At 32.9% G+C, this 18,812-nt stretch overlaps 1 protein-coding gene across 1 annotated transcript in view; it reads right to left on the bottom strand.

Annotated features, from left to right (window-relative positions):
- Positions 1-453: 453 nt before the first annotated feature.
- The window catches only part of LOC133336223 (putative uncharacterized protein DDB_G0277255), a 70,799-nt gene continuing 52,440 nt past the window's right edge, over positions 454-18,812 (bottom strand). Inside the window, exons 10-15 of the mRNA XM_061544507.1 lie at positions 15,556-15,991; positions 15,221-15,241; positions 12,016-12,183; positions 7,752-7,895; positions 7,657-7,694; positions 454-1,189 (exon numbers count right to left, since the gene is read on the bottom strand). Coding sequence (XP_061400491.1) covers positions 454-1,189; positions 7,657-7,694; positions 7,752-7,895; positions 12,016-12,183; positions 15,221-15,241; positions 15,556-15,991 — 1,543 coding nt within the window. The remainder of the gene's footprint in view (positions 1,190-7,656; positions 7,695-7,751; positions 7,896-12,015; positions 12,184-15,220; positions 15,242-15,555; positions 15,992-18,812) is intronic.

Below are 18,812 nucleotides of genomic sequence, written 5' to 3'. Positions count from 1 at the left end.
TATGTATGTGTGGAAAAATATTGTATGCTGTTGAATTTTACAATGAAGGCGAGCAATGTTTTGTTATTGTTATTTTTTCCTCTTTCATTCTGTTTAGCTGAGAAATTCAAAATTAAAAATATTATATAGATATTATGTGGAATTAATTGGTTATGGGCGTGAGGAGAGGACTTCTGGGCAGGATATACTATATTGTACATAACGGGATTTTTTGTATGCCGTTTCATTAAAGGCGAATTAACAGGTTGTTGCTATTATTTGTGTTGTCATTGTTATTGTTGTTGTTTGTTGTATTTGTTTGTGTTGTTACAGGTATTAGAAAAATCTGTAATCTGGATTTTATGCGAAAATATATAGATTCATAATTGTGTGCGTTTATTCAATAATAATAACAATAATTAGTGTTGGTGTTTTGTTGTTGTTTAAGTATAATCATAATTGTTTTTGTCTTCGTTAAACTATAGTAACTGTTGGTTTAAGATTATTGTGATGCTGATGATGATGTTGATAACGATGATGCTGTGAATGATTATGAAGTTGCTGATGTTGATGCTGTTGCTGGTATTTTTGTTGATGCTGAGTAGTTGGCGGCACTGATGCTGTTGTCTGGCTCAACAATTCATTGGCTTTAACAATATCCTGTAACTGTTTACAACTATGAGTATTTCCTTGATGATAGCCCTCAGTTTGGCATTTTCCATTGGTTATGGAATTTTTTCCAGTCTGTTCGTAATGCATATTTTGAGACGGCTGCCGTTCATTATTATTATTAACCGAATTCTTAACATTCTCTTCTTCATTTGTTGGCTGTGTTACATTCACACATCCACTGCTACTCCACTGTTTCAAAGGATCACCGATTAATGTAATTTTCACCGGTTTATATGAGGGTGCAATTTGTTTGTCCCATGCAATCGATGCTCGACGTGCCGGTGTAATGGTGTTATTCGGCATGGGTTGTTGGTGTTGTTGGTGTGAAAACATTTGCTGATTATAATTGGACAATGTTGTTGAAATAACAGTATGACGACGAATTGGATTACTATTATTATTGTTGTTATTATTATTACTGTTTGTCATACTGCCAGGATTTGCTTGGCCAGAATTATGATGTTGCTGCTGCTGTATGACCGTAGTGCCATTTGTGACCGGAAAATATGTTGTATAACTTGTATATTCCGGCTTACTTCTAAATTCAAACAAAAATGCAAAGAAAATAAAAAAATAGAAAAAATATATATTTGAAATCCTTTTTTTTCCAAAAATTTCACAACAATACATAAACAAACAAGTAATACATAAATATATAGTTGGTGTTGGTTTTATTGTGGGTGGGGAAATATGATATAGGGTAATGGGATCAAAATATATTTAATTGCATGCTCTCTATGCCCATGGGCATATCAATTGGACACACACATCCACACACACATTTAACATAAGATGTTAATATGTTAGTTGATATAAATCAGATATTGGAAAATTTACCTCAAATTTCTATATTTTATTTGCAGCATGCAATCAAAATTTTTGAATACATATAAATACTATCTTAATTTGTTAATGTCTGTTTTATATTATTACACAAAAATTTACAATATAAACAAAATTAGTATGGATTTTTAAACAAATAGGTAACAGCAAGTAATCATCATGATATAATGTTCGTCCGGTAGAGAATTGTTTAGATCCTTAGTTGGGAATTTTCTATTCGCATAACAACAAAAGTGGGATCTTTAGAATTACTTTGAGTTATTTAGGACTATCGACCATAAACTTCCATTGGATCTATATTAACAATATCGGGCGAGGGGTGCTCTGCCTATTGTTCATTAGGTTGTGTAATCACCAGAGATGGTCCGTCAGAAACAGTGAGGTAAATGACATACATTTCCGACGTATAATATATACGTCAGAAACCTACCCCAAAACCATTAGGTTTTAGACAAAATAGCTGTTTCCATTAATAAATTTGGAAATTACGTATGCTTTACTCAAAACCCATATAAAATTTCAAAATTTTCTTCTCAAAAAAGTTTAGAAATGTTTATCAGTTCTAGTAAGGAATAGTCAGTTATATGTAAAAATAATATATATTCTAATATATATTCTAAATGACATTTACTGCATTTTTTACATTTTATACGTTTTCGACGTTTACACCTTTTTACAGTCGAAAACCTAAAAATTCGTCACACGGACCATCCGTGGTAATCACCGTTGTAACTTGCGAAAGAATGGATATAAAAAGATGCATATACCTATTTAGTTTGAGGGAACGTCTAGGGATTTATCGATCTAAAGGATGTTTAAAGGATTTTTAACACATTTTTCATCGAAATGGGTATAATTGATATTAAGGGTTCTTATTACGATAGGAAATCTTCCTGCCAAAATTCATCATATTGGTCTACGTGTGGAGATAGTCGGTATATAATTTAACCCCATGACGATAGAAATCGCAACATTTAAAATATAATTTTTCGCAGATATTGCCAGTACATCTAGGATGTTTGGTATTGCACATTTTGGTACAAATGGGCTGTAATTTTAATTGGGTAGCAAATCTGCCTATCAATTTCAATTTTTTTGAGTGGTAGTAGATACCTTTATGTGGGAGCTACTCTAAATAATTGGACACTATTGATTTGAATTTAACCCTTTGAGCTCCATAGTATGGAGGGTATATTAATTTTGTTTTTCCGTTTGTAACTCATCGAAATAATCATTTCCCATATAAGAGTACCCCCAATTTTCGGTATTTTGAGGTTCTTGAGCGCGTTTTTCAACCGAATTCGCTGAAATTCGGTACATTGGGTTCTTATTGGGTAGCAAATTTCCCCACTAAAAATTATAAATATGGGTCAATTTTTTTCGGGTAGCCCCCATATAAGGGTACCCCCCAATTTTCGGTATTTTAGGGTTCTTGAGCGCGGTTTTGAAGCGAATTCGCTGAAATTTGGTACATTGGGTTCTTATTGGGTACCAAATTTCCCCACTAAAAATTATAAATATAGGTCCACTTTTTCTGGTAGCTCCTGTATAAGGGTACCTCCCAATTTCCTGTTATTGGGGGGTTTTGACCGGATTTTTTCACCGAATTGGCTGTAATTTAGTAATTTCAGTTATTATTGGGTAGCAAATTTCTCCACAGAAAATTATAAATAGAGGTCAATTTTTTCGAGTAGTCCCCATATAAGGGTACCTGCAATTTTCGATATTTTGGGGTTCTTGAGCGCGTTTTTCAACCGAATTCGCTGAAATTTGGTATATTGAGTTGCTATTGGGTACCCAATTTCTCCACAAAAAATTATACATATAAGTCCATTTTTTCTGGTACCCCCCATATAACGGTACCCTCTAATTTTCAGTATTTTGGGGCTTTTGATCGTAGTTTTCAACCGAATTGGCTGTAATTTAGTACTTTGAGTTCTTATTGGGTAGCAAAACTCTCCACTAAAAATCATAAATATAGGTCAATTTTTTCTGGTAGCCCACATATAAGGGTACCCCCCAAATGTCGGTATTTTGGGGTTCTTGAGCGCGTTTTTCAACCGAATTCGCAGAAATTTGGTACATTTGGTTCTTATTGGGTGCTAAATATCTCCACCAAAATTTATAAATACAGGTCCAATTTTTCTTGTAGCCCCCATATAAGGGTACCCCCAATTATCGCTATTTTGAGGTCCTTGAACACGTTTTTCAACCGAATTCCGTGAAATTTGGTATTTTGTAGTCGAATATGGTAACAAATTTCCCTACAAAAAACTATTAATATGCACCCCCTTTTTTATATTAAAATAGTTATGCAATTTATATTAAAATAGTTATGCAATTTGTTCCGCGTTTTGGGTTTGGTTCTAAGACTCTGTTGTAATCATATCACCTGCGGAGGATATCTAGATAAAAAACTAGAACGTAAGGTTCGCTAATGAACTATGTATGAACTGTAACCCGTATTTCGACCTAGCCCCTGTGTGGGAGGTACCAGAAGGAGTGGACCGATATTCCCCATCTTCGAACTTGAACTAAGTTTGGAAGAAATAATAAGATGGCCAAAGTTTATATGAAATCAAAATTTTCTGCAACAAATTTGGTCCAAAGAAACATGGGGTCTAGAACCATTTTAACCGTGTAAAAGTGTATACAGCCTCATTATCCATAAAGCTGAGGGTATAATTGTCCATTAAATATTTCTGAAATTTGTTTTATAGTTTACATTGTGTTTTACATAACTGGTTTGTGGAAATGTCGATATAGGTTCACTTTTTTTATTTTCCCTATATTTTCATTTTAAGTACCTGTCAGTATATCTACGGTGGAGGGTATCCAAAGTTCAGCCCGGCCGAACTTAACGCTTTTTCACTTGTTTATATTAAAATATTTAGCTAAATTTTTCTGTGTGTTGGGGTTATCCCCAAATAGCTGTATTCCACCATCGAATGGGGGATATTCTGTAGACCAAATTTTCAAAAATAAATTATTAGCTTGGAGCTTTATCTATATCGGCCCTTAATTAGGCATAACCTCCTATATAATGATAACACCAATATTCGCTATTTCCAACACAATGTTGTCAATATCGGTCCCGCTTTAGTATGCCTCTTATACATTTGCCCTCTAAATTGGAGTATTTGCAATATTGTATACACATGTTTCACCCTACTATGTCATCATTTTGGGGTTTTGAGAATTTAGGGAAAACCCCTATTGAAATTGCTGAAATTTCTATTTGGTTTACAAGAATCGATTGGTAGAATTGTAGTTATATGTACGTTCCCTATATTTTCATTTCAAAAAATTTTCAGTATTTCTATGGTGGAGGGTATACAGAGTTCGGCCCTTATAAAATTGTTAGCACTTTTATTTGGCTCTTTTTTAATTCTTTTAGCACTTTCTAGAATTGTTGTAGACCAATTTTGGGCATTTTTTATCACAAAGTTTTAGCAACACTGCCCACAGGCAACAAAATTTTTTAGAGCTTTACTTTAAAAGCCGTTTGATATTTTATACACATCTAGTAAATTTATATTTTTTTGGATTACATATGTCAAGACCTGTTTTTGGACAACACATATCAAAAAAATTAAATATTGAACTTTTTGGTAAAGTTGTGCCCTTTTCAATATAAAGAAAAGGAGAAAAATGTGTACAGTACCAATTTTTGTATACAGTCCAAATTATTTAAATCCCTTCGTATTTGTATTCTACGAATTGTGCCCTCAAACTTACTTTTCATTCTTATAAAAATTAACCTAAATAATAATTTCAGAGATTTTTTCGACGACGGAAATTTCCTCCGTCTGATTATGTATAGGTTGGCTATGAACCTAATAAAATGAAGATTGGTGTATGTGATTTATTTGGTCCAAGAACGAACCCCACTGAAATTATTGGAAATCGGTTCAGATTTGGATATATCTTCCATATATTTTTCGGCCGATTTTATATTAGTTCACTTTGGTCACAGAGTACAATGATTGTACCTCGGCTGTTGTGTATCAAGCTCTGTCAAAATCAATTCAGATTTGGACCATATGGAAATGTATGCAAGCCCCTCCGTCTGATTATGTATAGGTTGGTTATGAACCTAATAAAATGAAGATTGGTGAATGTGATTTATTTGGTCCAAGAATGAACCCCATTAAAATTGTTGAAAATCGGTTTGGATATGGATATATCTTCCATATATTTTTCGGCCGATTTTATATTAGTTCACTTTCGTCACAGAGTACAATGTTTGTACCTGGACTATTGTGTATCAAGCTCTGTCAAAATCAATTCAGATTTGGACCATACATTTGAGTCATGAATGAAATGTCCTAAATTTAGCTAATCGATTCTTATTCAGATATACCGTCAAAATCGTTTATAACGACATCATTTTTAACATATCGGTTATAAAGACGATATACAAAGTCTCTTAAAAAGTTCTGTCTTTTACTTGATATCGTTATTTTTGACCGAAATCATTTCAATGACCATCGTTTCTCTGACTGATACGAAATTTTGAAGCGCGTATGAAATTTAGTATGGAATGATATGTATTAACTTTAATTGAAATTGACTCACAATTACATGTATCTCTCACATAATAAATTTCAATCTCACACATATGTACATTTGTTCACATTCTACCAAATGTAGTCGTTTTCTTACCTCTAACCTAAACACTAACAACTTTCTCTACAAGTGTCAACGTCCAACAACTCACCCACTACTTGTTGTACTAAATTTAGTACCATTTTGTACTTTTTACCTCCCATATTATTAAAATCATAGACACCTAACCCAATACTAATTTCAATTTCACGGCCGAAGCTTCATTTATTAACCATAACTGGTAATGGTACTAAATTTGTAGCATTTATTAGTTTTCGTGCAGTTATAGTAGGAGTTTCCGAAACCGAATTCCTAGGGTACGAATTGTAGAAGTGTTAGCAGCATTTAACAATAATTAAATATTCCATCTGGGTAAGGCTATACAAAATCCGTACCGGCCGATCATAATATCGCTTTCACCTGTTGTTAATAAAGTGTTTCCTTTTGTTGTTTTTTTGCTCATAGATAAATATTAAAGCTATCACATATTAGTTATAAATATTATGTTATTGTTATTATTCTTAATTTAATTAAGTCATGAGGGACAATTGTGTGTACAAGTATAGGTTAGATGTAGTAAACAAATAAAGTTAATTGCACATAACAATATTACAGCCAGGAAAAAATCACAGTAGAATACCTTTTGTTCTCCAAATTGTTGTAGTCTGTGTGTTTTTGTGTTTGTTTGTTTGTTATATTAAATTTGTATTGATTGTTTGGTTTGTTTTCGAAAAAGAGTATAGGAAAGAGAATTTATAAGTGTTAGCAAGTTATAACTTATTTGCAAGGCATAGTAAATAGATTAGGTAAAATATTATAGAAAATATGTATTAACATTTTATTTATTAAAATAAAAAATATCGTAATGTAAACTAATTTAAAAACTAAAGAAAATTAATGCATAAAGGAAAATTTGATGTATCTACATAACTGTTGCAATATCAAGCTCATTTTGAGGTTGTAACATGCAATCGGAATATTCCTATAACGTTGTAGGTGAAAGCGGTTGTTAGATGTACAAGATTGTAGGCAATAGAAATGCATTGTTGCACCGAAAACAAAGAGTTGGCCTTTTTTGGGTAGGTACCAGGATTTGTTGACCTATAAACTCCCTCTAAGGATTTATTGTAGTTATAGTAATATCGCAACATTTAATATAGAACTTTGAAACTTTGCGCTGACATTGCTATTACTCCTAGGATATTTGGTATTGCAAATTGGACATACCGGTCCAAGTTTTGATATAGTACTTATTTTTAAAAAATGTGGATGAAATTGAATACTCCTTTAGTTAAATATTGGATTTACAAATATTAAACATTTTTAAAGAATTTTCAAACAATACGTAGGCATGATAAAAATTCCTTAGATATTGGCTTTAGTAAAGAACACGTACATATTTACAACCTCAGAGCTTGTTAATACATTTCTTAAAACCTCATAAAATCAAATCATATAAACACTATTCATGTAAAATTACAAAAAAATAAAATAAAATAATAATAATACAACTCAAGATTCGAAATAAACAAACGAAGAAATCACTCATGTTACCTCGATAAACCCTCCATGCCAATCGATAATGGTCGAGTCTGTAAAGAAAATGTTTTTTTTAATTAAAATAAAGTCAATCGCATAGCTATACATACCCTTTCGGTTTGTGTTGCCGTGGTAACGCATTCCTTTGCGTTTTCAACAGACGTTGGATTAGTTGTTTTATGTTTTTCCGCCTCTAATTGTTCAATGAGATTTTTCTGCATACGTATTGTACGATCACGATCATCAACTTGTCCCTGTTTTTTGTCCATCCATTTTTATTGGTTTTCATAGTCCACATATGGCAGGCAGCAAAATGGACATTTATTTTTGTAGAAAAAAACACAAACAAAAATAAGATAAAAATGTTTTTGTTCGTCAAATTAACTGCTAATATTTCAATGACATTTTAAATACTTAAAGAGGAAATTGGTAAAATTAAATCAGAAAAAAACGTATATATAAATATATATTTATTTTACAACATTAAAGGTGAGCAGGTGTATGTTTTTTTCATATGATTATTTATATTTATACTAATTTATTATATAATGTTATACTATACACTTCTTAAATGTGTTTGTGTATATATTTGTATATATGAGTACTCTACTTTCTTCAGAATAAAAATTTGTTTTTTAGGATATTCACATTAATTCCGTGCCTTAAAAATAGTTATATGGCAAGGGCAAGTATTCAGGATGGCATCGTGTAACCAATATTTTATGAGCAAGTTTTTTCCTCACAAAACCCTTTTTGTAGGGGTCACATACATGACAATAATCTAAAAGATCATTACCAATGTTCCAAATTGTAGACACTAAGGTTGCAAAACTTAGATAGGAACTTCAACATACACAAAACTAAAAGAGGGGACTATTTGAAAATACAGCAAATTCGGTTAAAAAACGTGTCCAAAACTCTCCAAATAGCGACTTGGGTCAAAGTTAATTATTTTTAGTGCAGAGATGTGGTGAAACCAAAGTGTAGTCGAGTAGGGTTATAGCGAACTCGTAGGGACCGAGCAAATTAGTTCGTTATATCCAAGGTAAAGCAAAATATAGGTTTTAGTAGATAAATATGTATCAAGTTCGTTATTACCAAATTAAAATATATGAAATCTGAATGTTGGGACCGAATAAGTAGATCGTAAGGATTTGTATGAAAAATGTGTCTTAAAACTTTGAGACCTGGAAATGTATTCGCTATAACCGCTGTTCGTTATAAGCGCACTCGACTTTACCAAAATACAGTCAATTTTATTGAAAACGTGGAATTACCGCTGTATGGGGACAACATGAAGCTTGGACCAAATAAAATCTACCCAATAAAAATCTAAAATATTACATAAAAGACAATTTGGTTATTGGTTCTAAACATTCTGCCAATATCGATATTTTTGTAGGAATTTTTTTGCACAATGGATATCCAAACGTCCCGAATCTCCATAAAATACCGAACCGTTATATAGGTGCGGCCTTAAAACATTAACGTAAATTAGGTTGAAGTTAGGTACCGAATATTGGTAGTCTTGTGTGGGTTCTACCCATGGTACATGTGATTTCTACAATTTTCTCATACTGTGGTTTGTTCATATTCAAAATGTGTGTGTAATGTATTCAAAAATATATTCAAAAATCGATTTGTTTGAAGGTGAATTTTTCAACATTTGAAAAAAGAAATGTATTATTTGTAAATGAATCAACTTGTAACTCTTATCCCCACCGACGTAGCGAGGTGGGCCGGCCCCCCGAAATGAGGATTGATTTTTTTAATTTTATACAGATATTGGATTTTTTGTATCATCATTAAGAAAAAAATACATACATTTTTAAAAAATTACTAATTTGTTTAGTGCAACTGCAATTGAATTTCAAAATATATTGAGTACTCGAATTTTTGAGAGTACATCTATAATTTTTGATGCATAGATTAAGAAAAAATGTTTTTATTATAATCTCCACCTTACGACTAATGAGGGTATATATACTTTGCTACGGCAAAAATGTGGCTCATCGAAATATTGGTTTTATACTCCATGGTTCTTTGGACCAAATCCGTTTCAGACAAATTGGACTCATTTACAAATATCTGCCCGTCCGTCTGCGAGTCTGTCAGGCTGGCTGATGTAACTCTCGAAGGGAGTAACCGATTTCCTTCTAAATTTGCACATCGTAAAATTTCTTCCAAACTTAAATCAAGCTACCCCACAAAATGGTAATGCGAACTGACTATCCGATTTCAACTAAACTCTACAAAACCTAATATTTTATCGAAACCTGTATAATGTTGCAAGATGGGACTTATCGGTCCACTCCCTCTAGCTCCACCCCTACAAAGGGTGAATATTTTGAAAGCTTTTAAATCTCACATGCTCATATCCATCAAGAACCGTGTATATGCCTCCCCAATCTATTTTGAATAAAATTGTTATCAGGAATATGGTTTATAAATATTTATATTTATATACAAAATAAAGCGATTATACACGCGGAATTCTCAAATTGTGTATTTGCAGATGTTTCTCCTTTCAAAGTACAACACGGCTGGTCTCAGTAGATTCAGCACGTAAAAAGCTAAAATCAGGCGGGGTTCAATCCAATAAATAGGTTATATAGCTATATCCCCCATATAACGGTACCTCCAAAATCTCTCTATTTTGAACACGTTTTGAACCGAATTGTCTGATATTTAATATTGATATTTTTTTACAGTATGTTCAGGGTTATTGTACTTTTTTTAACACTTTAATAAAGTGAAATTTGAAAATAAGTGTATGCATATTAAAACAAAATGATGATGTGATTTTTTAATCCTGATAGTTCAAATTCTATAACGTTTAAGAATTAAATCACTCAATTTTTATTTATTCATCACATTTATTTGCAATGGTTCTTAGCATGAATTTTATAGAAAGTAGTTTGAAAACGGAAAAGCTCTCAATTTGTGAACGAATTTCCGTTATAAATCATTAAAAGTCGTAGAACTATTCTATAGTTAACGATGGTGTAGGATAACTCGAGAAAAAAATATTTATTGGTCCTCTGCAGGGATGGAAAATGAAAAATGTGAAAAGGTACCAAAAGAGTACTTTTTTTTAATGAAAGAGTACTTTTTTTTAAGAAAATAAAAAAAATATTCAGTTTCATAAAGATCGATATTCAAGATAAATTGAGTATCTGACAAACATATCCGGTTAAAAAAGATTGGAACTGATAAATTAATTTAATGTTTGTAATTATAATCATAACTGAACAGTTATCAGTCGTGAACCCATTCATTTTTTAAGAAAAAAATTGCAATCACATCAGTATTTTTATCTGCAATATTTCTGTCGGTCAAATTCATAACAAATTCTAATCCAATATATATATATATATATATATATCATTGTTTAATGGAGGATTGGAATGGTACTGAAATGGTCACGGGGGCACTACGGTACTTTTTTTGGGTAAAAAGGTACATAAAAAAGTACTATTGTACTGAATTTTCCATCCCTGGTTCTCAGTGGTCTACACTAAAAAACCATTTCTATCCATTTCTTCTCGAAAAAACCAAATAGAAATTTCGTAATCCTATTAGAATCACATTGATTGTGGCTAGCTTAGGGGGGCATGTACGAATTTAAGTTCCGTATCAATCACATATAGCGCAACCACTTCTCACATATTTTCCATTCTATATTTATTTTTTTTTTGCAGTCAATTGCAGAATTATATTTGTTTTATCAGTTCTCCTCAATATCATCTCACATAATTTGTTTTTATGTTCTATGTATAATGTTGAAATGGTGTAAACTAGTAATATGTATGTATGTATTTGTCTATAAACTTCATTTTAAAAATTAACGTATAAAATAAGAAGCGAGAAAAAAAGTAATTCTAAGGCGCCATATAACATAGAATCAAGAAAATAATTATTTTAAAATATGTCAAAAAATTAATAGTAGATATATAAGTATAGGGAACATGCTAGTTTAATACTACATTCCAAATTTGTTTTTTTTTTAATTTGTTTTGTAATTTTGATTTCCTAATTTTCAAAATACAATATCAATGTTCTCCGATTATTTGCATCAATCGATTCGATATTATTATTCTAGAAATATATACGAAATGTTACCTTTCTCAGGGAATTAAACAAAACATAGAACATTGTAACAGCAACTAAAGATTTCTTTTATAGAAAACTAACCTTGGTTTGATTTGATAAATATTGATTGGCTTCATTTTTTTGATTTTTTTTTTTTTTTTTGTTTCTTGGAATATTTATACATATTAATGTTCACAAGTAAATGGACAAACACACAAACTTAAGGTGTTGGCAGTCAAAATAATGCAACAAAAAACTAAATACCAAATAACGTGCAAATACCTGAAGGTAAACCACCTGTCTTCGTAGATCCGAAAGTTCCTGTACCGGATCATCTGTGGTCGATGACGTTAGGCTGGCCAAATCGATGTCGTCTAACAATTTGCTGTCCAAGCCACAGGATGTAAATAGTTGTCCATTATCGTTTTCGAATGGATTGAGAGTTTCGGTCTGTAAATATTAGTTATTTCGATAATTATAATAAGGTAGATATGTACATGGGTTTATTGAAAGATAAATTTGGATTTGGCAAGTATATAATCATAATTTAACGTAAATAAAAAAGAAATCATATATAATAATAAGAGGAATTATAATAAAATAAATTTTCATTCCATGTTAACACCGGGTTCCAAAATTAATTCTCCCCTTTAAAATCCAGAAATGTAGAAATTCATTTTTAACTATTTTGAAGGTTTTATTCTTCTTTCTTAAATCCCTGCTGGTTCCGAAATCTTCCTGTAAGAAGTGAAGACAATGTTATGTTCTATCACTCCGAGCTTTTTATGACAAAACATTGTCAAGTATTGGGATAATTTGTATACCCTACACAACTATGTTGTCAGGGTATTATAGCTTTGTGCAGCCCCAACTGTTTGCAACGACGCGAAATATTGGTCCTAGACCCACCTTTAAGTATACCGATCGTCATATCTCGACTAGCTGAGTCCATCTAGACATGTGTGTCCGTCCGTCTGTCCATTATAATTTGTAAACACGATACTGGCCACAGTTAATCTTCAATCTTCACGAAATTTTGCATGTAGGATGGGTTCTGGCCAATGAAGACCCCTATTGTTTTTTGAAAAGATCGGTTAATATTTAGGGGATGAAATGGACCAAAAACTTTATTTTTTTCGGTTTTTCTGGTAGCTATAGAGACCGCAATTATGGCCCAAACACCAAACACGAATTTTTGCATGGAGAAGGGGATCGGGCCAAAGAATAAGCATGCCTGATTTGATAAAGATCGGTCAATATTCAACGGGTCAAATGGACCCTAACTTTTGTGTGAAAAATTACAAAATTAGTATTCTATAGCGTTTATATTTACCACTGAAGGACATAGATCCGAGAAGTTGATAGTATATCCAAGGTGGTTGACCTTTAAATTGATACCAATTATATTGTCGTAGGTACTCGGATGCGGGAGTTACACTTAAATATTTTCAGGTGCTTATGTATTCATATATTATTTAGTAACCTATAACCACACTGGAGGACGGAAATATAGCGCTGATCACTTTGAAATTTTCCATGAGGTTCCAGTTATGGTGAAGGACAACGCCTAAAATGTTAGGTGATGATCAGATAATAATTTTTCGGATGGAGTAGACCGAAAACTTAATTATTTGTACTTTTTCGAGTCGAAAGCCGAACATCACAACACAACCCACGGTGAAGAGAATCTGGACAAGTAATTAGAGGGCCTGTACTGATTATTAGTAACATTTGCTGACCTCAAGCCAGTCAAAAGTATGCAAATATCGCGAAATATTGCCCAATCTCAGAATATAGAACCACCGAAAGTGAGATTTTCATGGAAGTTGTGTAGGGTATCGTATGGTCGGCCCCGTCCGACTATACTGCTCCGCTCACTGGTTGTTTTATATTTCAAAAAAAAAAAAAAAAAAAATTGGAGGCACTTAGTTTGGACACCACGACTAGGCCCTTCAAATATGGTACAATATGGAACAATTTGAATTTGTGTGAAGCGTAGAGCTGGGGTACAAAAAGCTTTTCATGGTTGAGTTAGTTTAGAAAATTAGTACTTATAGGGTACGGATGGTGTTAAATGGTACTAAATATGGTACAATTTGCATTTGGGCGATAGGATAGAGTTGGAATCCTGAAATTTGGAATTGAAAATATTTTTGGAAAGTAGGGTTGATTCGTACCGAACGAAAAGTACTAAATGGTACAAAATACGGTACATTTGGAACTGTGTAAAGGGATAGGGCTGAGATCCTGAAATTTGGAAACAAAATTATTGTTGGATTACAGGATTGAGGTGGGGTTAGAAATTCGAACTTAAAAGTACGAAAATTATCAAATAAATACGTAATATGAAATGTCCTAAATATGGCACACACGAGAAGAGGTAGAAATTCTGAAATTTGGAATGTGTGACACTGACGGAGAGTAAAAAAGATGTGCCAAAGGGTTTTTGGTACTTTATTATGGTACTAAATTTAGTGAAATTAGAAGTACGATTGATATATGGAGGTAGTCTTGAAAATTTGTAAAATGTTGAGACTCTAGGTATTCGCTCATATATCTGATCATTTTTGAATTTGTACAATAAAAGAGTTTTCATAAATGTGTTCTTATGTGTACTAAAGATACTCATAAGCACACATTTATTGGAAATTAAATATACCAAAAACTATAATCTGGTTTTCTAGTCGGTAAACATTAAATCGGGTCAAATAATCCTAGACTTTTGTGTGAAAAATTGCAAAAATTTCAGTTTACGTCCCTGACTTGGGAGTTAGCTCAGCAAATAGTTAATGTCCGTACAAATATCCACCATAAAATGATTTCTCCTCACATATTTTGGTGATACTAAACCATTTGGTATATTCAATATAGTCCCAAGCCTTAACCTAGCCACAATATAAATGTATATTGAATATCCCAGCTGAATATTCCTAAGAGTCGGTAATTTGGGATTTTCAGTGGTTATGCCCTCCGCAAAAAAACCTAATCACCAATAATATTCAATATAGGTCCACAATATAAAGGCTCGGCAACATTTTAGGTGTCTTGAAGTTTCTAGGCGGATTTTCCAATTAAAGTGTTGGTTATTTGGTATTTAATTTTCTCAGTTGATTTTAGGTATTGTTAAGGTCCGAATTGAATCTATAACTTCTGATCCAAATAAGGATGTCGACCGCTTTTAAATGTTGTTTAAATCCGACCCGAATCAAATTTCAACCGAATCTGATTAAATTTGGCAAAGATATAGGTTTTTAGTATAGACACCGATTCAGTCTAATATTCGATTAATTCCTACTGAACATCTTCGGATAAATTGTTCCTTAAATACCTCAGTTCAAAGTAACCCATTTAAAAATGTTGACCAATTTTCGAACCTGAACCCAATGTCATTTTATAAAACCTTGCTTATAAAATTAATTTTGAAAAGCTTTAACATGGAATGAATTCAAATGATTTTTTTTTTTTTAATAATATCTGATAGACCTACCCTCGTCAAACAATTTTCATTCTTGAAATATCAAAATAAAGAAGAACATAAGATCCAGAAGAAAACGTAAACATATACAGCAAATATGAAATGCAGGATGTTGAAATATTCGTGAGTGTGCGTTTGTGCAGATTTTTGTTTTGTTCGTTTTTTGAATTTGATGCGATCATAATGTGCGTTACCAAGTAAACCATATAAGTACATATAAACAATATAAACAAAAGAAGCAATTATTATAAAAAAAATGTAAAAAAACACAAAGTATAAGAAAACGAAAAAAAAACAATTCTGAAACAATTTGTTCCATTCCCACGGGAATCCACTACATAACATACCTCCTGCAGTATTTTACGCAAACGTAACAATTGCTTCTTGAACTGCAACACATCTTGGATCATAGCATTCCTAAATGATTTATCATACAACATGAGATCGTCCGATGAACTGTGCGTGTCACGTTGATGCTGATGGTAGGCGGCCGATGATGACGATGTTGGCTGGTGATTCTGATGATGATGCGGCTGTTGCTGATGTCTTCGCTGCAGCGATGAATTGGCTGTATTGTTAACACTGCTATTGTTGCCGGTATTGTTGTAGTTGTTGGTCACCGATGATGCTGTGGAATTGCGCGACGATGTGGCCGTATTGTGGTGACGTCGTGTGCTTAGTGGAGATCTTGTGCTGTCGGAATCGTTATCGTTGTTCAGGGTACAGTGTTGCTGCATACGAGAACGATTCAATAAACGGGTTGCACGTGCAGGCAAGTGAGCACTGAAAGTAATGAAGAACAAGATAATTATGAGAATATTTTTATAATGGAATATTGATTCCAAATACAGGCTATTACAGCAGATATCAGTTGTAGAGGTACACTTTATCAAACAGAGTCTTTAGTGAGATGGAGTTGATTAATCGATTCCCTAGACAACTCCTTCTAAAAGTGAACTTGGCAATTCTTTACTGGTACGGTTCATTAATTGGCTGAGAATTGTTGTTTTAGATTTAGATGTATTGGTTGTATATATTTTTTCGCCCGATTTGGTGCAAATTATGTTATTCGATTTTTTATAAATTCAACCGACTTGCAAATGGATGTGCATTAGATTGGAGCCTTGTAACTTTTTGTATAAATACTTGAATTATTAATTAATTTTTGTTGTTGTTTTTGTAATTAACGAAAAGTTTTGCTTTTCGACGGCGGGCATAATTTCCGATCATGGAATTTTAACAATTCTAACGGAATTCGAAAGAGTAGGGGAGACTGGGGCACCTTCGGCACTTTTTTTAGAGCTCTATATCTCAGTACCTATTCAACATATATAACAACTTTATGGCTGATTATTGTCATCTGACACTTAATTATAAAAAATAGTACCAAAAAGATATAAAAAACCAGTGAGCGGAGCAGTATAGTCGGACGGGGCCGACCATACGATACCCTACACAACTACCACGAACTCTAACTTTCTGAGGATGTTTATTCCGAGTCTGAGTAATATTTCCTGATATTTGCCCCCTCTTGTACAGCCCCCTCTTGTACAGTCCTTCTAATTACTTGTCTACATTACCTTCACGGTGGGTGTGTTGTGATTTTCGGATTATACTCTACTCGAAAACACACAAAAAATTATGTTTTCGGTCCATTTCATCCCAAAATGTTAATCTGATCATCACCGAAAATTGTAGGCGTTGTTCTTGACCATAACTGGAACTTCATGAAAAATTTCATTTAATATGGTAATGAATTACTAAATAATATCTGAATACGTAAGCACATGTAAATATTTGACTGTAACTCCCACATCTGAGTAGATACATCACTATATTTGGTATCAATTTAAAGGTCAACCACTCCTCTTGGATATGTTATCAACTCCTAGGGTCTACATCCTCCAGGAGTAAATATATATGCCATAGAATACAAATTTTGTCATTTTTCACACAAAAGTCAGGGTCCATTTGACCCGCTAAATATTGACCGATCTTTATCAAAACATGTACGCTTATTCTCTGACCTGATCCCCTTCTCCATGCAAAAATTCGCGGTGTTTGGGCCATAATTGCGGCCTCTGGAGCGACCAGAAAAACTGACAAAAATTTAGTATTTGGTCCATTTCATCCCCTAAATATTAACCGATCTTTTCCAAAAACAATAGGGGTCTTCATTGGCCAGAACCCATCCTACATGCAAAATTTCGTGAAGATTGGTCCATAACTGTGGCCTGTATCGTGTTTACAAATTATAATGGACAGACGGACGGACGGACACACATGTCTAGATGGACTCAGCTAGTCGAGATATGACGATCGGTATACTTAAAGGTGGGTCTAGGACCAATATTTCGCGGCGTTACAAACTTTTGGGGCTGCACAAAGCTATAATACCCTGACAACATAGTTGTGTAGGGTATAAATAGTATTAGTTAACAAATTTTACAGTTATGTAAAAAAAGTCAAATTCGCCGAATGTGCCCCAACCCGGGGTAGCTTCGGCATTTGATGGGGCACATTCGGCGCTATTGTCATCGCTATCAGTCTGGTTGAAATTCTGATCCTCCAAAAGGCTCTATTTAATACGTCACACATTGTTTGAATTATTGGGCTTTATTTTCTAGCGACGGGCGTTTACATCTCAAGGTCGCACACACCATCAGAAATAGGGGTTTTCTATCGCATTTTCGTCAATACAAGCACGTTTGATCTTATATATGCAATTTCGAGCCATATTAAAGGATTAGTTTCAAAGACAAACTCAAAAACATTTTAAGGAAATAATATTGCACAATCTGTATATGGCCGAATGTGCCCCACTTTAAAATGCCGAATGTACCCCGAATGTACTTTTTATAGTTTTTTTTTTCATTTTTTTTCGATCTGTTTTGTAAAAACAATATATTTTTTATATTTTTATAATAATACACATCGTAGTTAACAACTTTTTAATAATATTGTAATTGTAATAATTTAAAATTGTAATATTGTAATAATAATATTATAATTTGTGTCAGTTATTTATTTCGATATTCGATACCTATGTATCGAAACTAGTGATGTACGGTGAGAGCTTCATATCGAAAACGCGATTGCCGAAGGTGCCCCAGTCTCCCCTACATGTCTGGCTCGGGTATGAAGTACAATTATTAACGCAATAAGGAAATAAAGAAACCGAGAATGGGGTATCCCTTAAGACCCAACATGTGATCAATAGAGACGCCAGTTTGCGTAGTGTATCGACTTATGCATAGGAAGACGCATGTGCAAACATTTTGACCCTACACAACTATGTTGTAAGGTTATAATACGTTTTGCAACACTACAAAATATTGGTATTAATCAGAGATGGTCCGTCAGAAACAGTGACGTAAATGACATACATTTTCGACGTATATTACATACGTCGGAAACCCACCCAAAACCATTAGGTTTTTGACAAAATACCTATTTCCATTAATGAATTTGGAAATTACGTATGCTTTACTGAAATCCATATAAAATTTCAAAAATGTTTTCTCCATAAAGTTTAAAATTTTGTATTAGTTCTAGTAATGAACAGACATATATATTTAAAAATAGTATGTATTTTTGAAAATAA

Source organism: Musca vetustissima, unplaced genomic scaffold, assembly GCF_032173495.1.
Source record: "Musca vetustissima isolate MV318-11 ecotype Yass unplaced genomic scaffold, APGP_CSIRO_Mvet_v1 utg72979, whole genome shotgun sequence".
In the NCBI taxonomy this organism is placed as follows: Eukaryota; Metazoa; Arthropoda; class Insecta; order Diptera; family Muscidae; genus Musca; species Musca vetustissima.
This window is presented reverse-complemented; position numbering and strand designations above follow the sequence as displayed.